Genomic DNA, 27,922 nt, shown 5'->3' on the forward strand with positions numbered 1-27,922 from the left:
AAGCAATGTTAAAGAGGTGGGCTTTCAGTCTAGATTTAAAGGTGGCCAAGGATGGGGCAAGACGTAGGGGCTCAGGAAGTTTATTCCAGGCGTAGGGTGCAGAGAGACAGAAGGCGTGAAGTCTGGAGTTGGCAGTAGTGGAGAAGGGAACAGATAAGAAAGATTTATAAGATAAGAAGCTAATTAATTTGTCCATAGATCTTTCATCTACATGTACATTTTGGAACAGAAATCTCGGCACCATATCTAGAATCCACTGGATAATGTATGCATAAATGTTAGCATTGATTTTGTATCCTGTGGTGCTCATTATCAAAAGACATAGACTTAAAAAGTTACATAGTAATTCAGTTAAAATATTGGCTTGCATTAATATCTTTTCTTCTTCTTTTTCATACCTTTTACAGTTCCACCAAAAATTTTGTCTTTGGTGGAGCCAGTGACACATCACGAACACTGCATTGAATTTTCTGTCCGTGGGAACCCTCAGCCAGTCTTAAACTGGTTGCATAATGGCCAGACTTTAAGAAAGGTGGATTTTATCCGCACCGAATACTTCCAGCAAGGTGCTGTCTCCGATGGCTGCCTGCTCTTCAACAAGCCCACCCATTACTACAATGGGAATTACACACTTATCGCCACCAATAACCTTGGAGTTGCCAAAGAAACAGTTCGTGCTCACTTTCTGGAGCAACCTTTTCCAGGTGAGTTCTTGCAATGTCCTCAGATGACCTAAAATAATCAAATTATTATTTTTTTGTGGGTAATTCTTTAACTTATAGAAGGGGAGATAGTGGGAAAATGACCACGGACCCCAGAGACAAGAAGGACAATGTTAATCCTTGAGAAGATTTATTGATCAAAAACTCGACACAGCAGTGTGTTTCCGCCCAACGGCCTGCCTCAGGAGTCTTTTCAAGAAATGAATCTCAAAATCTCCAGACGTGAAACTTTTCAAATTGAGTCAATGAGCTGGTCTTTAAAAAGACCTTTGCTATAATAGTGCGAGACTTCAAATCTGATTGATAAAATGTCAGATCGAAACACCTCCATTGTGGCACCCTGGTTAAATGTAAGTGATATTAAATGAAGTTAAAAATTTTAGGAATGTTATTATATAGAAGTGGCGTACCAAGAGGGGGGCGGTGGGGGTGGTCCGCCCCGGGTGCACGCCGCTGGGGGGGTGTCTTGCGCCTGTCCGCTACGTTCGTTCTGTGCTCCGTCTGCCCCGGAACAGGTTACTTCCTGTTCTGGGGCAGAGGGAGCATGGAAACGAACGAAGCGGACAGGCGCGCGGCACCCCCCCTCCCAGCGGCGTGCACCCGGGGGGGGTCTTTCGCCAGGAGGGGGCGCATCAGCGATCCGCCCCGGGTGTCAGCCCCCCTAGGAACGCCACTGTTATATAGATGTCTTTAATATATACTCCTGTACTGATTTTATGATTGTCGAGTAGCCGCTGCTTTGCAGTGGCATTTTGAACGGCTCCTGAGGATGCCCATTGGCGAACCACAGTCTTGTGTAGAGCTATCAGCATAAAATCTTTCAAATTGCGTTTCGATCTTCATTTCTATTAAGACAGTTGCTTACATCAAAAGTTGTTTTGTGGACTGCAACTGCTTGGTCGATTTATTTATTTATTTAAAGGATCCTTTAAGGAACCATAGTTTTTCCGTGGCTGAACATTGGACTTACAATACAGGGGAATTCAGATTTTCCCTCCAGATGGTTTGTTTATATTATAAGTGGGCATAGTCTTCCTAAAAGTATTCATTGATGAACATTTATACAATTATTGTTTTTGAATGGTATTATTATTATATATAAGTAGGTAGGGAGTCTATGTATAGTGAAATGGTGTGTAATACATCTGGAATCGATTGATGTAATAGGGGGGTTTTAATATGGTTTGTAATGAATCACAATACATTATGTTGTTTGTAATAAATAAATTTGTATTAGACTATTCTTTTTTATGATTATATTATACCACTGAAGAATAGTTATATTGGTAGTTCCCAAAAAAATTTTGTATGCTGTATGGTGAAAACTTATTCATAACAGCGTCGGGGAACCCAAATTCCACTATAGAATAGTAACCAAGTATCGATGCCATAGACCTGGTGCAGAGCTACCAAGGGGTCCCAATTTTTGAGAGGGAGATTTTAGTACTGGAGGTTGGGAGGCGGGGATAGTGCTGGGCAGACTTATAAGGTCTGTGCCAGAGCCGGTGGTGGGAGGCGGGGCTGGTGGTTGGGAGGTGAGGATAGTGCTGGGCAGACTTATATGGTCTGTGCCAGAGCCGGTGGTAGGAGGCGGGACTGGTGGTTGGGAGGCAGGGATAGTGCTGGGCAGACTTATAAGGTCTGTGCCAGAGCCGGTGGTGGGAGGCGGGGCTGGTGGTTGGGAGGTGAGGATAGTGCTGGGCAGACTTATATGGTTTGTGCCAGAGCCGGTGGTAGGAGGCGGGACTGGTGGTTAGGAGGCAGGGATAGTGCTGGGCAGACTTATACGGTCTGTGTCAGAGCCTGTGGTTGGGAGACGGGGCTGGTGGTTGGGAGGCGGGGATAGTGCTGGGCAGACTTATACGGTCTGTGCCCTGAAGAGCACAGGTACAAATCAAAGTAGGGTATACACAAAAAGTAGCACATATGAGTTATCTTGTTGGGCAGACTGGATGGACCGTGCAGGTCTTTTTCTGCCGTCATCTACTATGTTACTATGTTACATACCCCCTAGCCCCGCCCTACTTTGCATTGGCTCCACCCACTCTGCATGGCTCCACCCCTGGCACACCTCAAACCTGCAGCCATTTCAGAAAATATTTTATTTAATAGTCTAATACCCTTTTCAATTAGCTAACACATTATTTTATCCTAAATTAAAAATAAAATTATTTTCTTTACCTTTGTTTTCTGCCCATTGACTTTTTCTAATTGTGTTGCTCCCAGTCTCTTGATTCTGCTTTCCTTTGTCTTTCTCTTGCCAGGGTTTCCTGCCATTCATCCTTTTTCTCTCCATTTTTCTGCCTCTCTCTCTGTCCAAATTTAATTCATTCTTACTATCCATTCTTTAATTTCCTTCTTTTTCCTTCATCTTCCTATGGCTTTTCATCTTTTCCTCACCCATGTTCTCCATTGGGAGGCGGGGTTGGTGGTTGGGAGGCGGGGATAGTGCTGGGCAGACTTATACGGTCTGTGCACTGAAGAGGACAGTACAAATAAAAAAAGTAGCACATATGAATTTATCTTCTTGGGCAGACTGGATGGACCGTGCAGGTCTTTTTCTGCCGTCATCTACTATGTTATATGCCCCTTCCTCTTATTCTCCGGTCTTTCACTACTCTGTCCTCTCCCCCATTCCATCCAGCAGCTCCCCTCTTTCTCTCCCCATCCCTCTAGTGTCTCCCCTCTTTCTTTCTGCATCCTTCTATCCAGCGTCTCCTTTTTCTCCCTACCCTTCCTTCCAGCGGTTTCCCTCTTTCTCTCCCCATCTTTCCACCCATCTACCCTCTCCCCTGACCCTTCCATCCAGTGTCTCTTTCTCTCTCCCCCTCCTTCTATCCAGTGTCTGTCTATTTCTCTACACTTTTTTTCCAGTCTCTCCCCCTTTCTCTCTGCATCCTTTCATTCATCTCCCCTCTTTCTCTCCCTATCTTATCCAGTGCCTTCTCTCTTTCTCTCCCTATCCTTCCATCCAGCGTCTTTCTCTCCATCCTTCCATCTGTCTTCCCTCTTTCTCTCTCCATCTTTCCATCCATCTTCTCTCTTTCTTCATCCTTCCATCCAATGTCTACCCCTTCTCCCAATCTTTCCATCCAACATCTAACCCTCTCCCGATCCTTCCATCCAGTCTCTCTCTCTCTCTCTCCTTCTTTCCATCCAGTGTCTCTCTCTCTCTACCCTTTTCCATTCATCATGTCCCCTCTCCCTCTCCCCATCCTTCAGTGTCTCTCCTGTTTCTATCCCTACCCTTCCTTCCAGCATCTTCTCCTAATCTCTCTCTCCTTTCATCCAGCATCTCCCCTCTTTCTCTTGCCATCTGTCCAGCAAGGATCCCCCCCCCCCTTTCTCCCCATCCTTCTCTCCAGCAGCTTCTCTCTCTCTCTCTCTCCAGCCCTTTTCCATGTCCCGTCCTTCTCTCCCCACCTTTCAATCTCTCTCTCTCTATACCCCTCTTCTATCCAGTGTCTTCACATCATTTCCTCCCCACTCTCTCCAGTCTACCTCCTGCCACCCGCTCCCCCTTTCACCTGGTATCCGTTTCCTGGCCACTGCTGCTTTGCTTCTTCTGTTGGGCTGCAGTGGCGATGAAAAAAAAAAAAAAAAAAACAGCAAGCACGGGGCCACTGCAGCCTTTAAGTTTGGGCTGTTGGCTCTGCCGCTCCTCTCTCTGCCCCTGGAGCAGCAGTGGCCAGGAAACGGATACCAGGTGAAAGGGGGAGCGGGTGGCAGGAGTTGTTTTGCTGCCGCTGCTGCTCACTGGAAGAAGTAGCAGCAGTAGGGGAAAAAGGGATCAGCGGTCAGTTTCTCAGCGGGAGACTTTCCCGCTTTGGCGGGAGTGCGGGAGATGACCCGCCAAAGCGGGAGTCTCCCGCTGAATGCGGGAGACTTGGCAGGTCTGTAAATGTGGCAGGGATACAATGTAAGTTACTGTGTTCTTGAAGTTACATACGTAGGTTGCAGACCTGCTCATTGCCCATCCATGTGTATGCCACCCTTACATTTACATGCTATAGGGCCCTTTTACTAAGCTGTGGCAAAACATCGCCTTAGTTTGCCCTTAAGGAGGTTTTTCCTGTGTGTTAAGGCCATTCTTGCTGCAGCTGTAAAATGGCCAATTTTCCATTTTTTGTATTAATGGCCATGTGCTAAGGCTAAATAACAAATCAAACCCTGTGACCTCTACTCTACTTGTAATGTAGTGTCCAGTTATGTGTTCATAGGAGAAAAAGCCTCAAACCCAGGCACATACTCCTTTCGTTGAACCCAACTTTATAGAACACTGCCTGATCATCACTGGTTGAAAAACCTGCTCTGTCAGTGTAGCCCTCAATTACCTTTACTGTAGGTTTTATAATGAAATTTTTATGAGGGTTACTTATCTTGCTGTTCGTTAGTCAATTGTGCAGTCTTATATATGCAGTCATTCAGTCTTCTTAATCCCGGAGGATTATGTCTATTGCTTATCAAGCATCTAGTATACGTAAGTACATAAATATTGCCATACTGGGAAAGACCAAAGGTCCATCGAGCCCAGCATCCTGTTTCCAACAGTGGCCAATCTAGGTCACAAATACCCGGCAAGATCCCAAATATGTACAAAACATTTTATACTGCTTATCCCAGAAATAGTGGATTTTTCCCCAAGTCCATTTAATAACGGTCTATGGACTTTTCCTTTAGGAAGCCGTCCAAACCTTTTTGAAACTCCGCTAAGCTAACCGCCTTTACCACATTCTCTGGCAACAAATTCCAGAGTTTAATTACACGTTGAGTGAAGAAAAATTTTCTCCGATTCGTTTTAAATTTGCTACATTGTAGCTTCATCGCATGCCCCCTAGTCCTAGTATTTTTGGAAAGCGTGAACAGACGCTTCACATCTACCCGTTCAACTCCACTCATTATTTTATAGACCTCTATCATATCTCCCCTCAGCCGCCTTTTCTCCAAGCTGAAGAGCCCTAGCCGCTTTAGCCTTTCCACATAGGGAAGTCGTCCCATCCCCTTTATCATCTGGATCTCCTTACCAAATGGAGTTCGATTGGAATCTAACTATTTAAGGTATGGGAAGAAACTGAAAGCTTTTTATTCACTCGTTTTTGGGGAAATTGAACTTTATAATAATATAATGTGCTGGATGTTCTTTCTTGTGATTTCCCAGTCTGATTGACAGGTTTGTTTGTTTTTTACTGTAATCTGTATTGAACTATTAGGTAATTGCATAATATAAATGTAAATATAAATCCCAGCATTGATAAATGAAGGAATCCATGTGTATTCCCTTTTTGAAATGCAAAATATGTGTCTAGATTTGATCCTATCCAAGCCCCGCTCAAGCTCTACCCCTTGCTATCTGTACGTGGTACATCCTTACACCTGTAAATATCAGCTTTCTGAAAGTGAGGTTTCCATGTGTATCCAAGATAGACATGAAAATGCAAGTTTTTCCATATGTAAGTCTTGAATAGGGCTTCAGAAATAGCCACCTGATTCTTTGTTGGTGTTAACTATGAAAAAATGTTTGATACCACTATTTGATTTCTCTCATTTCTACCAATTTGTAGCTAATTTCTCCAACCTGAACAGGTTTTTTTGGGGGGTGGGGTGGATAGAATGGGTTAATACATTGAACACCTGGACTCCCATCTGTCTTCTGTCTGTTCAGTGGCATAGCAAGAGCGGGGCGGTGGGGGCGGTCCGCCCCGGTTGCACGCCGCTGGAGGGGTGTCGGCTTTGCTGGTTCCCTGCTCCCTCTGCCCCAGAACAGGTTACTTCCTGTTCCGGGGCAGAGGGAGCAGGGAACCAGCGGAACTGACACCCCCACCCCAGCGGCGTGCACACGGCGCAGGCAAGAATGCACTCGGGGGGGGGCTTGAGTGATACGCTGAGGGGGGGTTGATGCGCTGTGGGGGGTGTCATGCTGCACCTGGGGGGGGGGGTGCGCAGCGGTGAACCGCCCCGGGTGGCAGCTGCCCTCGCTACGCCACTGTGTCTGTGTAATGAGTCTGGAAGCCAAAACCTACTTATAAATGGTGTTCAGCAGAAAACTAAGGGGCCCTTTTACTAAGCAGTGGTAAGCTCAGCGCAGGCTTACCGCATGCCAATATGGAGCTACCGCCGGCCCAATGTGGACACTGGCCGTAGTTTCAGCCCTAGTGTGCTCCTTAGTGGGTGTTAGTAAGTGCTCCTCCACCACATGGCCACATGGTAAGAGCAATCATACCGCATGGCCATGTTTTTTCAGCCATTTTACACGCTGCGGTAAAAATAGCCTCAGCGTGCGGCAAAAACAGCCCTCACTGCTAGCTCAGGGCCCTTTTTACCACATCTTATTAGTAAAAGGGCCCCTGATGTGGTGTTCAGAGAAAACAAAGTAAGGAAAAAAAATGGGAAACGAAATAATGAGAAGAATGCTTGTGTACCGTAGTTTGGACTTCAGGATGCGACACAGCATTTTAACAGAGGGTTAGACCTGGTCGCCTTACTATGAAATATCTATAAAATTAATTCAAAAACTGGAAGCCTTCCTCCAGAATAAGTTAATTTGCTGTTAGTGATTAAAACCTCTAGACGTTCTGTGTCCCCTAAGTGAAACTAACCTTGGGAAAAGGATTCCACTCATTTTGTGAGCCACTATGGGCTGCTGTTTGAGAAAATAGTGCTGAGGAAGGAAAGATCTGCTTATGTCTTTACTACGTTGTGCTGTCTTTAGTGGTTTTTATGTAAGTGCTGTTACTCTTTTGTCATTTTACTTAATGTGGTAATTATCTCTCTGTCTTTTTCACAGAGATTACAGATTACTTCTTTTCGGGTGAGTCCTTGTCGCCTTTATCGTAAACATTGTTCAAATATATGAACCCGGTATGAATAATGTGCCTGGAAGTCAACAGAACAGATTAATTACATGCATCATACACTATAGCAAGTGGTAGAAATAGAGGGAACAATGTAGCATGTTCCACTACTAATCACTTCTGTAGCACTACTAGACATACACAGTGTTGTACACATTATATGCAGGTACTTTCTCAGTCCCTAGAAGGCTCACAATCTATGTTTTTTGTACCTGGGGCAATGGAGGGTTAAGTGACTTGCCCAAGGTCACAAGGAGCTGCAGCGGGAATCAAACCCAGGCTCAAAGCCTGCTGCACTAACCATTAGGCTACTCCTCCACGTATAATTTGGTACAAATTTTAGATTATCCTTCATTACTACTATACCTAAGCAGAGTTAGATATAGAAACTTCTAAGTAAACATATGAGCATGTAAAAGTAAAGAGTTAACTTTATTGGACAGGAAGGAGGGAAGTGGACATGTCCTAACCTTCTGTCTTTTTTATGAACAAGAGGGAGGCGGGTAGGAAAGAGGGACTGTTTCATTTTTTTTAAACACTACAGACTAGATTTACTACAAGGTGTAACTACTACTACTACTTAACATTTCTAAAGCACTACTAGGGTTACGCAGTGTTGTAGAGTTTAACAAAGAAGGACAGTCCCTGCTCAAAGGAGTTTACAATCTAAAGGGCAACATGTGCAGATAGTCAATTGGGGCAGTCTAGACTTCCTGGATAGAGGTAAAATGATTAGGCATTCATACTTTCTATCATCCTCACTGTTAGTTTCAAAACCAAAAAATACAACAGACAACTTGCATGTGGCAGTAACTGGTGCAGCTTCATTACTGAAATTAACACAGTTAAACATAAGTCGTCAAACCATTTCCCATACAACAAATCAAGATGAAATAACTTCTCAATAATATAAACATCAATTGTCAATGCCTGATTAGTCGGTAATGAACTAACCAGTACTCTTAATAACTACCTTGCACAAACCCCCCACATGACATGGCCTGCAATTCTGCATGACCTTGCCTTACCCCCTTTGGCCCATGGTGGCATTTCACATGGACCCCCCTCCCACTCCTTTCTTTGACCCCTATTAAATTCTTCATTTAGGGCATCCATCAGGTACCATCCAAATAAGGAATGGCCCAAATCCCACCCCTAAAATATTTACTCATATTCACTGCATATCCTTCCTACTATCTCCCAGACCACTTTTTAGGAGGGTGATTGGGTCACAAAAAAAAAATCTCTCTCCATTGGTCTTTCACAAAAGGTGTTGCCCACCAAAATGTCACCATTCTCTTCCTAAAACACCTTTACTCCTCATTGGTGCCTGAATTCTGCACCAGTCAACCTTATGCCTCTCTCTTCAGTTTAAGGCTCCAAACCCACCCCTTCCCCGCACTCCCATCATAATGTTGGGAGTATGGGGAAGGGTTGGTTCAGCCATGTTATGGCAGCATATGGGATAAACCCATAGATGCCCTCTATATTGCATTACTACTGATTAACACACATTAATGTGCATTAATTACTGCTGATCTGCAGAATTTTATATATTAAGAACTATTTACTAATAATTCATATTAACCTCATTAACATGTTATGTTATGTTACACCAGTTCCTGTATTCTGCCTATACCTATTAGGTTGAAGGAGGGATTCCATAATGTGGAAATTAAAAAGAGTAAGACCTTTCTTCCCAAGGAATGTTTTCCGTAACCTGGTACAATCAATGGTGCTCAGTCATCTAGACTATTGCAACGCACTCTACACCGGCTGCAAAGAGCAAATAATCAAGAAACTTCAGACAGCCCAGAACACTGCAGCTAGACTCATATTCGGCAAAACTAAATGTGAAAGCACTAAGCCCCTACGAGAAAAACTACACTGGCTCCCACTTAAGGAACGCATCACGTTCAAAATCTGCTCCCTAGTTCTTAAAATCATTCACGGAGATGCACCAGCCTACATGTCAGACCTGATAGACCTACCACCCAGGAATGCCAAAAGATCAACCCGCACATTCCTTGATCTGCACTTCCCTAACTGCAAAGGTCTAAAATACAAATTAATGCACGCGTCAAACTTTACCTACTTAAGCACACAGATATGGAACGCACTGCCGCGCAACTTGAAAACGATCAGCGAACTAATGAACTTCCGCAAACTACTGAAGACACATCTCTTTGACAAGGCTTACCACAAAGATCAACCAATTTGAATACACATAACTCCCCCACACACAGTCAAAACTGTCTTACAATATCTGCTTGTTATACCACTACCATGTTTTATCATTATTATGCTGTCCAAGATTATTCTGTAACACTAAATGTCTATTTTTAATGTACTTCCACCACTCATGATGTATTGTAAGCCACATTGAGCCTGCAAAGAGGTGGGAAAATGTAGGATACAAATGCAATAAATAAATAAATAAAACAAGAACCAGACCAGTCTGTCCAGGAGTTACAGATAAAATATTTCAACATTCAAAAGATCTAATTAATGAAACAATAGATAAAACAACTTTACGAATCAGAAAAGCTTTCAGATTCTTTCTAAATGTAAAATAATGAGTAGATGATCCTAAACAAAAAAAGAAGTTGATTCCACAAATTAGCAAACTGATACAAGATAGAGGAAGAGAGTTGTGCAACCAATCTTTACTTCCTGAACATTGGAAATCTAAGTTGAAAGAGACTTTCCTGCTTATAATCGAATGAGAAAAACGCCCAAGTTCCGACCTAAATCGGGAGATGGACGTTTATCTCACAAAAACGAATAACGCGGTATAATCGAAAGCCAAACTTGGACGTTTTCAACTGCATTCCATTGCGGAAGCGTACAAAGTTGACGGGGGTGTGTCGGAGGCGTGGCGAAGGCGGAACTGGGGCGTGGTTATCGGCCGAGGAGAGATGGGCGCCTTTCGCCGATAATGGACAAAAAGTATGCGTTTGTAGCTAGAATTTAGGGCACTTTTCCTGGACCCTGTTTTTTCACGAATAAGGCCCCAAAAAGTGCCCTAAATGACCAGATGACCACCAGAGGGAATCGGGGATGACCTCCCCTGACTCCCCCAGTGATCACTAACCCCCTCCCACCACAAAACATGATATTTCATAACTTTTTATTTTTACCATCAAATGTCATACCCACCTCCCTGGCAGCAGTATGCAGGTCCCTGGAGCAGTTGTTAGGGGGTGCAGTGGACTTCAGGCAGGTAGACCCAGGCCCATCCCCCCCTACCTGTTACAATTGTGCTGCTTAATGCTTATTAGTCGTCCAACTCCCCAAACCCACTGTACCCACATGTAGGTGCCCCCTTCACCCTTTAGGGCTATAATAATGGTGTAGACTTGTGGGCAGTGGGTTTTGAGGGGGATTTGGGGGGCTCAACACACAAGGGAAGGGTGCTATGCACCTGGGAGCTCTTTTACCTTTTTTTTTTTTTTGTAAAAGTGCCCCCTAGGGTGCCCGGTTGGTGTCCTGGCACGTGAGGGGGACCAGTGCACTACGACTCCTGGCCCCTCCCACGAACAAATGCCTTGGATTTATTCGTTTTTGAGCTGGGCGCTTTCATTTTCCATTATCGCTGAATAACAAAAACGCCCAGCTCCCAAATTGTCGAATAAAACACAGACGTCTATTTTTTTCGAAAATACGGTTCGGTCCGCCCCTTCACGGACCCGTTCTCGGAGATAAACGCCCATGGAGATAGGCGTTTTCGTTCAATTATGCCCCTCCACGTCTTCCATGGAGCGATACAACGGCATTATAACATCCTCACACCTGTTTTCCATACCTTTCCTAATAATACCCAACATTCTATTCGCTTTCTTAGCCGCAGCAGCACACTGAGCAGAAGGTTTCAGTGTGTTATCGACGACGACACCCAGATCCCTTTCTTGGTCCGTAACTCCTAACGTGGAACCTTGCATGACGTAGCTATAATTCGGGTTCTTTTTTCCCACATGCATCACCTTGCACTTGCTCACATTAAACATCATCTGCCATTTAGCCGCCCAGTCTCCCAGTCTCGTAAGGTCCTCTTGTAATTTTTCACAATTCTGTCGCGATTTAACGACTTTGAATAACTTTGTGTCATCAACAAATTTAATTACCTCGCTAGTTACTCCCATCTCTAAATCATTTATAAATATATTAAAAAGCAGCGGTCCTAGCACGGACCCCTGAGGAACCCCACTAACTACCCTTCTCCATTGTGAATACTGCCCATTTAACCCCACTCTCTGTTTCCTATCCTTCAACCAGTTTTTAATCCACAATAGGACATTTCCTCCTATCCCATGACCCTCCAATTTCCTCTGTAGCCTTTCATGAGGTACCTTGTCAAACGCCTTTTGAAAATCCAGATACACAATATCAACCGACTCCCCTTTGTCCACATGTTTGTTCACTCCTTCAAAGAATTGAAGTAAATTGGTCAGGCAAGATTTCCCCACACAAAAGCCATGCTGACTTGGTCTCAGTAATCCATGTCCTTGGATGTGCTCTGTAATTTTGTTTTTAATAATAGCCTCTACCATTTTCCCAGGCACCGACGTCAGACTCACCGGTCTATAATTTCCCGGATCTCCCCTGGAGCCTTTTTAAAAAATGGGCGTTACATTGGCCACCTTCCAATCTTCCGGTACCACGCTCGATTTTAAGGATAAGTTGCATATCACTAGCAGTAGCTCCGCAAGCTCATTTTTCATGTTAATTTAAACTCAAGTGTCAGCTTAAATTAGTACCTTTTGAAACAACCAAATTGTCTATGCGGGGAAATAGATACACTAGGTGGAAATCCCTGCAGTGTTGCCAATAGCTAATAATATAACTTTTCCCTATATAAAATCTTTGCTTCAGAGTTATAACCATTTCATCAACATGTTCATAAACGTTGCTCCAATACTTATAAATTTTATGGACCATCAGAGGTGGAATATGTCAAATGAACTCACAGTATTACAAGTTCACCGCTCACTAAATATTTTCATTGGTCCTTTCAGATCCATATATCTTACTTACAACTGTAATTCACAATTACTTCAACTGTTTCATTCTCACTATGAATAAAACGGTATTTAGCTTAGAGCCCTGTTTACTAAGCAGCGTTATGGGCGCGTTAACATTTTTAACGCTTGTTAACCTTGTAGGCATGTTAACCATGTACGTGTCTACAATATTCCTATAGGCGCCTACATGGTTAGCATGTGTGCTAAATGTAGGTGCACCTAAAAACACTAACGCACCTTAGTAAACAGGTGCCTTAATCTCTATCGGACCAACTGCAGACATGGCCAATGTTTTGCTTCTTTTTTTTTTTCTTCAGGGAAGTGGTCTGTAATTCTAACTATTACCTATTTACAGTCAGGAGAAAGGAGAGTGGCCAGTTAAATCTTGGCTTGTTACTGCAGCTCCTATTTGGGCAGACAAATTAAATCGTTAGCACTGAAAATCAACGCTTCCCTCTTAACTTTTTCCCTTTGAATTAAACTTGCCCCAGATCTGCACAAAATTTGACGAATTTAGCCACTTGACTAAATTAAGGGAGTCTTTTACTCAGGGGCGTAGCCAGACCTTACAGTGGGAGGGGGGCCAGAGCCCGAGGTTGGGGGCACATTTTGAGTGCCGCCCTGCCACTCCCCCCCCCCCCACCGTCACGCTTCGCCTCACCTCCCACCGCCACTGCCTTGTGCCTCCTCGCAACCCCCTTGCCTCGCAAACAAATACCTTTGCTGGTGGCGGTCCCCGAAGCCTTCTTCAGCGCCCATCTCTGGCGCAGCCGCGTTCCTGCCCTGCTCTTCTTGCTCCTCCTCCTGTCCTGTGCACGCTGACGCTCCTCAGTTCCATGTAAAGGAGCATCAGCATGCACAGGACAGGAGGAGGAGGAGCAAGAAGAAAGAAGAGCAGAGCAGGAACGCGGCTGCGCCGGAGACGGGCACTGAAGAAGGCTTCGGCTGGCAGGGGTTGGGGACTCCCGCCAGCAAAACCAGGGGCCCGGATGAAATTTGCGGGGGCCCAGGCCCTTGTGGCCCCCAAAGCTACACCCCTGCTTTTACTAAGCAGCGTTAAGCTGCTAAGACTGGTTTTATTGCATGTTAGAGGTTAATGCAGCCCTGCACCAGCTTCTAACACACATTAAAAAAGCGATCACGGCAAAAATCCACGCTAGCTGCCTAACACGCTGAGTGGGCATGACAGGGATGGAGCAGAGGCATGGTTGTTGGTAACAGCTAGTGTGCGGCTTGGGACTGCATGCTTGCTCTGACGACTGACAGCACGCCTGCACTTAGCACCACCTGGATTCTGCCAAGTACTTGTGACCAGGGGCATAGCTACGTGAGGCCACGGGGGCCTGGGCCCCCGTAGATTTGGCCCTGGACCCCCCTGCCGACGACTCTCTCGACCCCCCTCCTGCCGCCAACCCGTCATCGCCGTCGCCTACCTTTGCTGGCGGGGGACACCAACCCCCGCCAGCCGAGGTCCTCTTCTTCCTTCGTTCTGTTTCTGAGTCTGATGTTCTGCCCGTACAACATGCAGGACGTCAGACTCACAGAAACAGAACAAAGCCCTGCAGATCGCAAGGCTTCATTGTGTTTCTGTGAGTCTGACGTCCTGCACGTACAACGTGCAGGACGTCAGACTCAGAAACAGAACGAAGGAAGAAGAGGACCTCGGCTGGCGGGGGTTGGGGTCCCCCGCCAGCAAAGGTAGGCAACGGCGGGGGAGGGTTGGTGGCGGGAGGGGGGGTCGAGAAGATCGTCGGCAGGGAAGGGGGTCAAAGTTGGTGGTGGTGGTGGCGGCAATGGCGGGGGGGTCAGCAGCACCGGGGGGGACGGGACTAAAATATGCCCCTCACCTCGGGGTCTGAACCTCCCTCCCGCTGGTCTGGCTACGCCCCTGCTTGTGACCTGGATTGGCCACTGCTGGAAGCAGGATACTGGGTTAGATGGACCCTCAGTTTGCCCCAGTATGAGTATTCGTTCATTCGTAAGTGCAGCCTTGCTACTAGTCCGGTAGCGCAACCACAGCCCTTGACAAAACTTGCCGACCTGAACATGTATACCTTGGAGGAAAGGAGAAACAGGGGTGACATAATACAGATGTTCAAATATTTGAAAGGTATTAATCCGCAAACGAACCTTTTCCGGAGACAGGAAGGTGGTAGAACTAGAGGAAATGAATTGAGGTTGAAGGGGGGCAGATTCTGGAGTAAAGTCAGGAAGTATTTTTTCACGGAAAGGGTGGTAGATACGTGAAATGCCCTCCTGCGGGAGGTGGTGGAGATAAAAATGGTAATGGAATTCAAACATGCATGGAATATTACATACCATGTAAAATGAGTTTATCTTGTTGGGCAGACTGGATGGACCATTCAGGTCTTTATCTGCCGTCATTACCTACGTTACTGTTACTACTTTTTTCCATTCCCCCTCCCCCTGCATACGTTTGCCCGCCCACTGTTAAATGTTTCTCCTATAAAAGAACAATCAAATTACTACACACAAACTCCCTGAGCCCATATGCCAGGCCCCCTCCCTGCCCATCTTCAAATCCTTGCTCAAAGCCCACCTCTTCAATGTCGCCTTCGGCACCTAACCACTACACCTCTATTCAGGATATCTTGACTGCCCCAACTTGACATTTCGTCCTTTAGATTGTAAGCTCCTTCGAGCAGGGACTGTCCTTCTTTGTTAAACTGTACAGCGCTGCGTAACCCTAGTAGCACTCTAGAAATGTTAAGTAGTAGTAGTAGTATATTCTAGCATGTACAAATCTGTGTGGATAGTTTTGCTAAGCTATTTTTCAAACCCATCAGACACGGGGACAGTAGAACTGCACTGATAGGAATCGTACAAGTCAAAATCAAAAACAACCCCGCAGTGATATAAATGTTTCAGTAATATTGAATAATTATGCGTATATAATTTGAGACTAATTTAACATCATTGATGTCACGAATTACACATCTCAATAATTTTTATCATTGCACATAATGAAAAACTCAATGAAATCTCCAAGTCAAACTGTTTCGCCTAAAATAGTTGCAGACGATCAACGTCCCGTAACTTCCACATTCAAATAAGTTTCTTTAAAGACTTGTTTAAGAGACTTTTAAAAAGAATCACCTAACTCCACTGCCCACAGTCCCTGATATGGACATTGTTTTGCACACACTGCTTCAGGGAGACCCCAGTTGTATCAAGTGTTCTTCTCAAAGAAATGTTTAAATCACTTTGTGATAAAAATACTTCTTCAAAAAAACAAAAACGTTGAGCGGTCTTTTTAATAAGCTGCGGTAAAAAGTGGCCTGCAGTAGTGGAAGCGTGCCTTTTCGGCGCACACTGTGGCATTTTTTACACCAACTAGGAAAAAGGGCCGGGAAATGGACCTGCGCTAAAATCGAAACCAGCGCATGTCCATTTTTGGCCTGAGCCTTACTGCCATAAGTACATAAGTATTGCCATACTGGGAAAGACCAAAGGTCCATCGAGCCCAGCATCCTGTTTCCAACAGTGGCCAATCCAGGTCACAAATACCTGGCAAGATCCCAAAAATGTACAAAACATTTTATACTGCTTATCCCAGAAATAGTGGATTTTCCCCCAAGTCCATTTAATAACGGTCTATGGACTTTTCCTTTAGGAAGCCATCCAAACCTTTTTTAAACTCCGCTAAGCTAACCGACTTTACCACATTCTCTGGCAACGAATTCCAGAGTTTAATTACACGTTGAGTGAAGAAATATTTTCTCCGATTTGTTTTAAATTTACTACATTGTAGCTTCATCGCATGCCCCCTAGTCCTAGTATTTTTGGAAAGCGTGAACAAACGCTTCATATCTACCCATTCAACTCCATTCATTATTTTATAGACCTCTATCTTATCTCCCCTCAGCCGCCTTTTCTCCAAGCTGAAGAGCCCTAGCCGCTTTAGCCTTTCCTCATAGGGAAGTCATCCCATCCCTTTTATCATTTTTGTCGCCCTTCTTCACCTTTTCTAATTCCACTATATCTTTTTTGAGATGCGGCGACCAGAATTGAACACAATATTCGAGGTGCGGTCGCACCATGGAGTGATACAAAGGCATTATAATATCCTCATTTTTGTTTTCCATTCCTTTCCTAATAATACCTAACATTCTATTTGCTTTCTTAGCCGCAGCAGCACACTGAGCAGAAGGTTTCAACATATCATCAACGACGACACCTAGATCCCTTTCTTGGTCCGTGACTCCTAACGTGGAACCTTGCATGACGTAGCTATAATTTGGGTTCCTCTTTCCCACATGCATCACTTTGCACTTGCTCACATTAAACGTCATATGCCACAGATTGATCTAGCAGTAAGGAGTCATGCGATACATGTGCGGTGACTGGTCGGTGCATGCCAACTTCCAATTAACGCTGGAAACGCTGCATGCAGCAAGAAATAAAAAAATGATTTGTCCCGGGCAGTAGTCTCATTTTGGCATGCACTGCACGTGTGTAGAGCCTTCCACACCTTTATAAAAGAGTCCTTAAGTATTATCAGAGAATGAGTTCAAAAATTTTCCGAAGAAGGACATTTTCTAGACACTTTTTTGGAATTTTCCTATAATAGTCATATTATTTGAAAGTTGTTTTTTTTTAGTTATAAAGCTACCTTCTCTGCAGAAACCCCTTATAAATTTGTTACCACCAAAGTGGGAAAGTACAGAGGAAAGGAATAAAAAAGAAAGATAGAACCTGCTGTACAAAGTATGATTATAAGGCTAATTTTCATTTAACAGTTTATAGGCAATGCACACGGATGTTCTTAAGGATAATTCCTTTTGGGGCCTTTATACCAGGGGCGTAGCTACGTGGGGCCACGGGGGCATGGGCCCCCGTAGATTTGGCCCTGGCCCCCCCGCTGCCAACCCCTTCAACCCCCCCCCCTCCCGCCGTCAGGTACCTTTGCTGGCGGGGGTCCCCAACCCCCGCCAGCCAAAGTCCTCTTTTCCGGCACGGCCTTGTTGCTGATCTGCAAGGGCAGGCTTCTGTTTCTGTGAGTCTGATGTCTGACTTCTGTTTCTGTGAGTCTGAGTCTGTGAGTCTGAAGTCCTGTTCTCCGGCGCGGCCGCGTTGCTGATCTGCAAGGGCAGGCTTCTGTTTCTGTGAGTCTGATGTCTGACTTCTGTTTCTGTGAGTCTGAGTCTGTGAGTCTGAAGTCCTGTTCTCCGGCGCGGCCGCGTTGCTGATCTGCAAGGGCAGGCTTCTGTTTCTGTGAGTCTGATGTCTGACTTCTGTTTCTGTGAGTCTGAGTCTGTGAGTCTGAAGTCCTCTTCTCCGGCGCGGCCGCGTTGCTGATCTGCAAGGGCAGGATTCTGTTTCTGTGAATCTGACTTCTGTTTCTGTGAGTCTGAGTCTGCGAGTCTGAAGTCCTGTTCTCTGGCACAGCTGCTTTGCTGATCTGCAAGGGCAGGCTTCTGTTTCTGTGAGTCTGACATCCTGCGTGTACATGCAGGACGTCAGACTCACAGAAACAGAAGCCTGCCCTTGCAGATCAGCAACGCGGCTGTGCCGGAGAAGAGGACTTTGGCTGATGGGGGTTGCCATCAAAGGTACCCGACGGCGGCGGCGGGGGAGGGTTGGTGGTGGCGGGAAGAGGGGGTCGAAAGGGTTGGCGCTGGGGGAGTCAAAGGTGGTGGTGGCGGCGGGGAGGTCAAAAATGTGGGGGGGTTAAAAATGGCGGGGGGGTCTGCGGCACCGGGGGGCTAAAATGTGCCTCACTTTTGGCTCTGGACCCCCCTCCCACCGAAGTCTGGCTACGCCCCTGCTTTATACTAAAGCTTCGTGCTTGCTGACGGGCATTGTAATACGCTATCACATCACCCAAAGGTATAAAATGGGATGCCCAGCATTTACCCCCCGATTCTATAAAAGTTGCCATTATTGGCGCCAATTAGATTTAATTAGAACTTGCGTGTGTAAATTTAGGTGTGGGATCTGTGCCTAAAATGTACACGTGGACCGAAAAGGGGGCCATGGAAATGGGAGGATCGCGAGTGTTTTGGGGTAGATTGAGGGCATGGTTTTGAGTTACACATGTAATTACAGATTATGGCTGCTCCGTGCATCAATTTTGGCATGGGCATTCCCGCCACACATTCGTTGGTGCAAATGACGGTGCCTAAATTTATGTGTGACCTCTCCCTTAAGCATTATTCTATAAATGACGCTGAACTTTACGTGCGGATTATAGAATACCACTTAAGCTTTTGACCTGGATTGGCCACTGTTGGAAGCAGGATACTGGGCTAGACGGACCCTTGCTCTGACTCAGTATGGCTATTCTTATGTTTTTTTTCAACGCCAATTTTACAGGCGCTATTTATAAAATTCACCCCTTAGCATTTATTTATTTATTTATTTATTTGCTACATTTGTACCCCACATTTTCCCACCTATTTGCAGGCTCAATGTGGCTTGCACTAAGGGGCCCGTTTACAAAGGTGTGTCAAAACGTGGCCTGCGCTAGTGTGGGTATGTGTATTGGATGCGCGCTGGACCATTTCTCCACCGCGTCTGGAAAAAAGGGGAGGGTTTGAGCTGGAAAATGAAAGTGTGGCAAAATTAAAACCAAGCCCTTAACGCCACCCATTGACTTAGCAGTAGTGGCTCGCGCGTTACCCACATGGTAACCGTCCAGCACACACCAGCTGCCGATTACCACCAGGAACGCCCCCCGCGGTAGAAAATAGAAAATTATTTTCTACCGGGGGTTTTCAGTGCGCACCAAACTCCGAATTATCACCAGGCACACGCAGTAGCCAGGCGGTAACGCCGATTTGATGCATTAGTGCCCGCTAAGCTTTAGTAAAAGACCCCCTTATCAATTCAGTGCACCTGCTTTTTCTGCACAAGAAGATGTGCATATTTTTGACAATTAAATTCTTTCTTTCTTTCATTTTTTTACATTTGTACCCCGCACTTTCCCACTCATGGCAGGCTCAATGTGGCTTACGTGGGGCAATGGAGGGTTAAGTGACTTGCCCAGAGTCACAAGAAGCTGCCTGTGCCTGAAGTGGGAATCGAACTCAGTTCCTCAGGACCAAAGTCCACCACCCTAACCATTAGGCCACTCCTCTTTTTTGTTTTTTTTTTTTAATTAGGATTTATTTCCCGCCTTTTTGAAGGAATTCACTCAAGGCGGTGTACAGTAAGAATAGATCAAACATGAGCAATAGGCAATTACAGCAGTAAAAATATTCAAAAACAATACAAAGTATGGCATGGTATACTACTTGCAATGTCAACACAATATGTAATAGAACATTATAATTGATAGTGAAGGGTAAGGCAAAGTTGTAACATATAGATGAGTAAGAAAGTAGAACGAATTAGAAAGTAAGGTGACTGATTTGAAGAAAGTTGCAGATGAGGTCAGAGAGATGGTTAAATATCATCTCAGCTAGGGTAAGAGTGGATAAACATGTCCCGCTGCAGTATGTGCAGCCCGAGTCAATCCTTGTGTGTGTGTGTGAGTGAGACTAACATGTTAGTTACTTCTTCTGTTAAAGGCTTGGTTGAAGAGCCAAGCTTTCACCTGCTTCCTGAAGTAGAGATAGTCTTGTGCTAAGCGCAGCCTTTCAGGCAGTGCATTCCAGAGTGTGAGGGCTACTCTGGAGAAGGCTCGCTTGTGGGTATCACATCGTGTAATGTCTTTTGGAGAGGGTGTAGTTAGTGAAAGTTTTTGGGAGGACCTTATAAATTATATAGGCACTCCACCAGAAATGCTTCTATTTACCTTGCAATAGGTGCCCAGCTGTCTCTAGGCACACGTAAATAATCATGGCCCTACCACTGGGAAAAAGTGAGGTGCACACATGTGCTGAGGTGTGTCAGCACTAGCACATGCTTACTGCAGCTGAAAAGGGCATACTGCAGGACGTGCTGAAGCATCCCATACAAACTGCATGTTAAACAAATTTTTATTTTATTGTTGAGGGGTTGGAGAGTGGGTGTTTCTGCACTAATCATTTAGGGGCCCTTTTACTAAGCTGTGTAGGTGTCTATGCGCACTCAACGCGTGTCAATTTGGAGTTACCACCCAGCTACCGCGTGGCCTGGGCAGTAATTTTGTTTTTAACGCGTGTCTGCTACACGCGCTGGAAAAGAAGTTTTTATTTTCAGGCGCGTGGTGGAAACTGGGCAGTAATCATCATTCTTTGTGTAGACTATTACCGCACGGTTACCACATGAGACCTTACCGCTAAGTCAGTGGGTGGCGGTAAGGTCTCAGACCCAAACCCAAAATGGACGCGCGCCACTATTAAATTTATTTTGCACGTCCATGTTTGGCAAAAATTTTGAAAAAGGCCTTTTTAACAGGTGCACTGAAAAAAATGGATCTGTGCGTGCCCAAAACACGCGCCTACACTAGCGCAGCCCTTTTTTCAGCGCACCTTAGTAAAAGGACCCCCTTAGTGCAACTGCATCGCCATGCACTGATTAGCATGGAATTAGCATGTGAGCCTTACTGCCAAGAATACAGGTGTCAGTAAGGGTTCACGCACTAATATTTAATGATGGCCATGCGCTAATGCCACATTAGCGCACGGCCATTAATTCAGAAAACGGGAAATCAGCCATTTTTATGGCTGCGGTAGAAATGGCCTTAACGTGTGGGAAAGACTCGCGTAAGGGAATGCTGAGGCCACATTCTACTGCAGTTTTGTAAAAGAAGCCCAATGAAAGTACATTAAAATATATTTCTATGAATATTTATTGATGTTTTTCTATTTCTTTTGTTTTAGTAGCAGAAGGTGGAGTGAGCCCAACCCCACCGATCAGTGTGACGCACAAACCAGAGGAAGACACTTTTGGGGCAAGTTCCATTCAAACTTTTTGCGATCTATATGTCCCTGCTTGCTTGATTTTGTAATGCAGTCACCTATTTGTGATGGAAGAATAAAGTTTACTGTGGGCCAGGGACGTAGCTAGGTGGGGCCACAGGGGCATTGGCCCCGCAGATTAAGCCCTGGCCCCCCCTGCTTTCACCCCCCCTGCCGCCGACCCTCCCCATCACATTCGACTCCCCCTCCCGCCACTGCCAACTCTCCCCCGCCGTCACAGTCAGGTACCTTACTGGAGTGGGTTCCGTTGCTGATCTGGATTCCGTTTCTGCCTTTCTGGACGTCAGGGCTCACGTCAGAAACAGAATCCAGATCAGCAAATGCGCCGGACTCAGAGACCAACGCTGAAGCGGACTTCGGCTGGCGGGGGTTGGGGACCTCCACCAACAAAGGTACCTGGCGGGGGAGGGTTCGCAGTGGCGGGATGTGGGGGGGGGGGGGGTCGAAAGGGATGGGGGAGGGCCACCGCCGCCGGGGGGGGGGTCAAAAGTGGTGGTGGTGGGGGTCGGTGGCACCGGGGGGGGGCTAAAATGTGCCCCCTCACCTCAGGCTCTGGACCCCCCTCCCGCCGAAGTCTGACTACGCCCCTGCCTGAGCCAAAAGTGGGGGGGGTGGCCCAGGCCCCATGGCTACGCCACAGGTGGCAGTGGGAGGGGGGTCAAAAGTGGTGAAGGGGTCGGCGGAGCCGGGGGGGGCTAAAATGTGCCCCCTCACCTCAGGTTCTGGACCCCCTCCCGCCCCTGGTGTGGGCTTCACTAGCTTTTAATTGAATTATTATTTACAGTATGTAAATTATTACGTATCTAAAGTTGCAGAACACTAGTTCAGACCTTCCAGCACTGTCCAGATTCAAACATGATCCACTTGATGTTCAGCCCGTGGTCATAATAGCATCTGAGATGCTCACAGCTACGGACTGAACTGACCCTGGATATCCAGGGTCCGTTTTACTAAACCGCATAAGTGCCTACACACGCCCAACACGCATCAATTCCGAGTTACCGCCTGGCTACCGCACGGTCCGGGCAGTAATTTCATTTTTTACGTGTGTCCAGTACGCGCCGGAAAATATTTTTATTTTCTGGCGCACGGGTGGTAATCGGAATTTGAATGTGCATCGACCTGGTTAATGCGTGAGATGTTACCACTAAGTCAATGGCCGGCAGTAAGGTCTCAGTCCCAAAATGGGATGCGCGCCAATTTTCATTTTGCTGCAGGTCCATTTTCGGCCAAATAAATAAAAAGACATTTTTACAGGTGCGCTGAAAAAAAGATTCTGCGTGCAGCCAAAACATGCTCCTACACTACCGCGGGCTATTTTTCAGTGCACCTTAGTAAAAGGACCCCTCGATGCCAGGGCATGCATGGCTCCTGGCATTGAATATCCGAGTATCAGATCACCTGTAAGTTAACTGGGCACCAGTAATTTTCAGACCGCTGCCCAGTTAATTTTATGCAGTTACTTCGCTGGATAGCGGGCTGAAAATTGCTGCTAACTGACAAAGTATCTGCTCTAGCCCCAGCCTAAGCAGTTAGGAGATGGCTGGTTAATGGTGATATTCAGTAACGTTAACTAGTTAAGTGCTTCTAAATATCGTGTGCCGGGTGGCTCAACGGGATTTAACTGGGACGGAGCTTCTCCTGCCCAGTTAAACCCCTTTTGGAAATTTCAGTCAGGATATTTTTTGCTGTAAAAAATAAATATTAATTTTTGAAGCAGATCGTCTTTGTAAATACTAATGCTCAGTTACCAATGTGCAAAGTAAAGGTTATATAAGAGAAACATTTGGTTTGATATTTAAACACTGCATTCAATGTTTTCTTCAAATGCTTGCCATCGTACTTCAATTACTCATGTATATTCACCATTGCTATCTATGAAACAAAAGAGTGGGGAAATCTATAAACAAAAACAAAAAAGAAACCAATGGAATGGAGATCTTTGTTTTTAAAAAAAACCTGACAAATATCCACAATAGAAAGAGCATGAACTCAGGATAAAGACTCGACACAGCCATGTTTCGGCTGGGATGCCTGCACCAGGAGTCAGTATTTATCCTGTCAACGTAGCTATTATTATAGGTGCCCTATGCCAGTGTCAGTAGAAGATGCAAGACACTGGCTTGTGTATCGCTATAGGATGCTGAAGAGCTGTGATCCGAGAAAAAGGAGATCATTCTGTAACATAGGTGGTTAACATTTACATGCAGTAACTGCCAGCATTCCGCCTGAGCGCTATTCTGTAAAGGCCCATCGAAGTTACAAAGCACATATTTGCAAGGAGGACTTATACACACAGGTGGAGTTTGGGCGGAGCATGGGCAGGACAGACACAGACAACCTATATAGACTATCTTAAGTTAGACGCCAGCTCTATGTCTTCTGAAGTGGCTATGACTAACTTTTAACAAATCCCTCCTTTCTGTACCCTTCTCCACCACTGCCAACTCCAGGCTCCGCCCTTTCTGCCTCGCCTCACCCCATGCTTGGAACTAACTCCCTGAGCCCATACGCCAGGCCCCCTCCCTGCCCACCTTCAAATCATTGCTCAAAGCCCACCTCTTCAATGTCGCTTCCGGCACCTAACCACTACACCTCTACTCAGGAAATGTAGACTGCCCCAACTTGACATTTCGTCCTTTAGATTGTAAGCTCCTTTGAGCAGGGACTGTCCTTCTTTGTTAATTTGTACAGCGCTGCGTAACCCTGGTAGCGCTCTAGAAATGTTAAGTAGTAGTAGTAGTAAGTGGATATGACTAACTTTTAAGGTGATATTCAAGCAGATACAGTAGTATTCTATCGACCCGATATTTAAAAAGATTTCACTGGCCAAGAATGGCTCCTGGTCGGTTAAATGGAACTTATAGTTTATAATTTATTAACTTTTGCTAAACCACTCTTAACTGACAGGCAGAGCAAAGCAGTGTACAGGCTGCAATATAATTAGAAAAGGAAGGGAGCTTCTTTAATTGCTAGGAAAGAATCACAAGCACACACAAAAGACATGGAAATGCTTTTAAAACAAATTGGAGGAAATATTTTTTTCACTCAATGAATAGTTAAGCTCTGGAACTCTTTGCCGGAGGAGGTGGTAACAGCGATTATTTATTTATTTATTTATTTATTTGTGGCATTTATACCCCGCTCAATAGCAGGTTCAATGCGGCTTACAAAGTATGGTACAGAGTATCGCATAGATAATACAAAGTATGGAACAAAGTATCTCAGAGATGACATAATTACATAGAGTAGGACATTAGTAATAGATGTGGGGAAAGGATTGGAGTATGGGTGATACTAGTGGTGTGGAATTAGGTTTGGGAGTTAGGACGAGTCATTTCGATAGGCTTGTTTGAAGAGGTAAGTCTTCAGCAGTTTTCGGAAGGGTAGGTGTTCAGTGGTTTTTCGGATGTGTCAAGGTATGGCGTTCCAGAGTTGGCTGCCTATGACAGAGAAGTTGGATTAGCGTATCTGGGTTTAAAAAAAGGTTTGGACAAATTCCTGGAGGAAAAGTCCATAGTCTGCTATTGAGACAGACATGGGAAGCAACTGCTTGCCCTGGGATTTGTAGCATGGAATGTTGCTACTCTTTGACATTCTGCATGGAATCTTGTTACTCTTTAGGATTCCAGAATCTTGCTATTCTTTGGGGTTCTACATGGAACGTTGCCACAATTTGGGTTTCTGCCAGGTACTCATTACTTGGCTTGGCCACTGTTTGAAAACAGGATACTGGGCTAGATGGACCATTGATCTGACCCAATATGTCTACTCTTATGTTGTTATGTACAAAGAGGGGAGAAGAAAGAAGAGGGTTCAAGGAAAACCTAGGAAAAAGATTTAATGTCATGGCAACGAAATTAATCTGGACCCCCATAAGCCTGTTGAAATAACCAGGTCTTTAATTCTACCTTGAAACTCTTAAACTTGAGAGTGCTACGAATGTGGAGCGGCAGGCCATTCCAGATGAATGGCACAAGGAAGAAGAAAGGGGATCGTCCGGTCAACTTTTAATGAGCAAACCTAGGGGCCATTTTACTAAGCTGCGTAGGCACCTACACACGCCCAATGTGTGCCAATTAAGAACTACTGTTGAACATGCAGGACGTCAGACTCGGAAACAGAACGAAGGAAGAAGAGGACCTTGGCTGGCGGGGGTTAGGGTCCCCCGCCAGCAAATGTAGGTGACGGCGGGTTGGTGGTAGGAGGGGGGGTCGAGAGGGTCGTCGGCAGGGGGGTCCAGGGCCAACTCTATGGGGGCCCAGGACCCCGTGGCCCCACATAGCTATGCCACTGCTTACTAGGGCACTAGGACATCATGTGCCATTATCAAGGTAAATACCTTTGAATATGGCCCTGATTAAAGATCATGGATCCCTCAATATAATACAAGAAAGTAGCATTTCTAATTGAAAGCTATCCTAAGGGCAAGGGAAGATGTGAGTCAAAATTTGAGAAGAAATATATAAAAAATACTTCAGTAGTGAGAGGGTAGTAAATGCCTTGAATTGGCTGCTGGCATGGTGCTAGTAACCAAAGCTCTAACAATATTCTGGCACGGAAGGGGGGCAGTTAAAGAAAGGGAAGATACTATGTTTTGGTTTAGGTATGTAAAAGTTCTTAATTAAGTTCTTATATATTTTTGTTAAGAACATAAGAATAGCCATACTGGGTTAGACCAATGATCCATCTAGCCCAGTATTAATCCGCAAAAATATCTTTTCAGGAGATGGGAAGGCGGTAGAACGAGAGGACATGAAATGAGATTGAAGGGGGGCAGACCCAAGAAAAATGTCAGGAAGTATTTTTTCACGGAGAGAGTGGTGGATGCTTGGAATGCCCTCCCGCGGGAGGTGGTGGAGATGAAAACGGTAACGGAATTCAAACATGCGTGGGATATGCATAAAGGAATCCTGTGCTGAAGGAATGGATCCTCAGGAGCTTAGCCAAAATTGGGTGGCGGAGCAGGTGGGGGAAGAGAGGTTGGTAGTTGGGAGGCGAGGATAGTGGAGGGCAGACTTGTACGGTCTGTGCCCTGAAAAAGGCAGGTACAAATCAAGGTAAGGTATACGCATATGAGTTGATCTTGTTTGGCAGACTGGATGGACCATGCAGGTCTTTTTCTGCCGTCATCTACTATGTTACTATCCAGCTTATAATCGAAATAGTAAAACGCCTATATTGTGACCCAAATCGGGAGATAGACGTTTATCTCACAAAAACGAATAAAGCGGTATAATCGAAAGCCGAATTTGGACGTTTTCAACTGCACTCCGTCGCGGATGCGGACAAAGTTGATGGGGGCGTGTCAAAGGCGTGGTGAAGGCGGAACTGGGGCGTGGTTATCGGGCGATCAGAGATGGGCGCCTTTTGCCGATAATGGAAGAAAAATATGCGTTTTTAGTGAGAATTTAGGGCACTTTTCCTGGACCCTGTTTTTCCACGAATAAGGCCCCAAAAAGTGCCCTAAATTACCAGATGACTACTGGAGGGAATCGGGGATGACCTCCCCTGACTCCCCCAGTGGTCACAAACCCCCTCCCACCACAAAATATGCCGTTTCACAACTTTTTATTTTCACCCTCAAATATCATACCCACCTCCCTGGCAGCAGTATGCAGGTCACTGGAGCAGTTATTAGGGGGTGCAGTGGACTTCAGGCAGGTGGACCCAGGCCCATCCCCCCCCCCCACCTGTTACACTTGTGCTGGTAAATGGGAGCCCTGCAAACCGCCCCCCAAACCCACTGTACCCACATGTAGGTGCCCCCCTTCACCCCTTAGGGCTATAATAATGGTGTAGACTTGTAGGCGGTGGGTTTTGAGGGGGATTTGGGGGGCTCAACACCCAAGGGAAGGGTGCTATGCACCTGGGAGCTCTTTTACCTTTTTTTTGGTTTTGTAAAAGTGCCCCCTAGGGTGCCCGGTTGGTGTCCTGGCATGTGAGGGGGACCAGTGCACTACGACTCCTGGCCCCTCCCATGAACAAATACCTTGGATTTATTCGTTTTTGAGCTGGGCGCTTTCATTTTCCATTATCACTGAAAAACAAAAACGCCCAGCTCACAAATTGTCGAATAAAACATGGACGTCTATTTTTTGTGAAAATACGGTTCGTCCGCCCCTTCACGGACCCGTTCTCTGAGATAAACGCCCATGGAGATAGACATTTTTGTTCAATTATGCCCCTCTATGTATCCTGCTTCCATCAGTGGCCAATCCAGGTCATGAGTACCTGGCAAAAACCCAAATAGGGAGAAATGTGGAAAGTGTAGCAGATTCTCAAAGCAAATACCTAACAAACAACTTTAAGAGGTGGGAAGACACGATGGCATCAGACATAAGTAAGGAAAAACTATGAGACCTCTTACAGCCCTCAGCTATTCCAGAGCACAGCTTATAATATAGCGTCAATCATTTGACAAGATGTCTCCCTTATTCATTTAGTTACTTTTTTATTAA

The 27,922-nt window shown here is 45.6% G+C and overlaps 1 protein-coding gene across 4 annotated transcripts in view; it reads left to right on the top strand.

Annotated features, from left to right (window-relative positions):
- NTRK3 (neurotrophic receptor tyrosine kinase 3) overlaps positions 1 to 27,922 on the top strand; it is a 1,282,719-nt gene that overhangs the window by 619,880 nt on the left and 634,917 nt on the right. For 3 of the 4 annotated variants that reach the window (XM_030189707.1, XM_030189710.1, XM_030189708.1), the window contains exons 9-11: positions 408 to 704; positions 7,507 to 7,530; positions 21,363 to 21,433. In XM_030189707.1, coding sequence (XP_030045567.1) covers positions 408 to 704; positions 7,507 to 7,530; positions 21,363 to 21,433 — 392 coding nt within the window. The remainder of the gene's footprint in view (positions 1 to 407; positions 705 to 7,506; positions 7,531 to 21,362; positions 21,434 to 27,922) is intronic. The other variant, XM_030189709.1, reaches the window with a different exon arrangement.

This window comes from Microcaecilia unicolor, chromosome 1 (assembly GCF_901765095.1).
Source record: "Microcaecilia unicolor chromosome 1, aMicUni1.1, whole genome shotgun sequence".
Classification (NCBI taxonomy): Eukaryota; Metazoa; Chordata; class Amphibia; order Gymnophiona; family Siphonopidae; genus Microcaecilia; species Microcaecilia unicolor.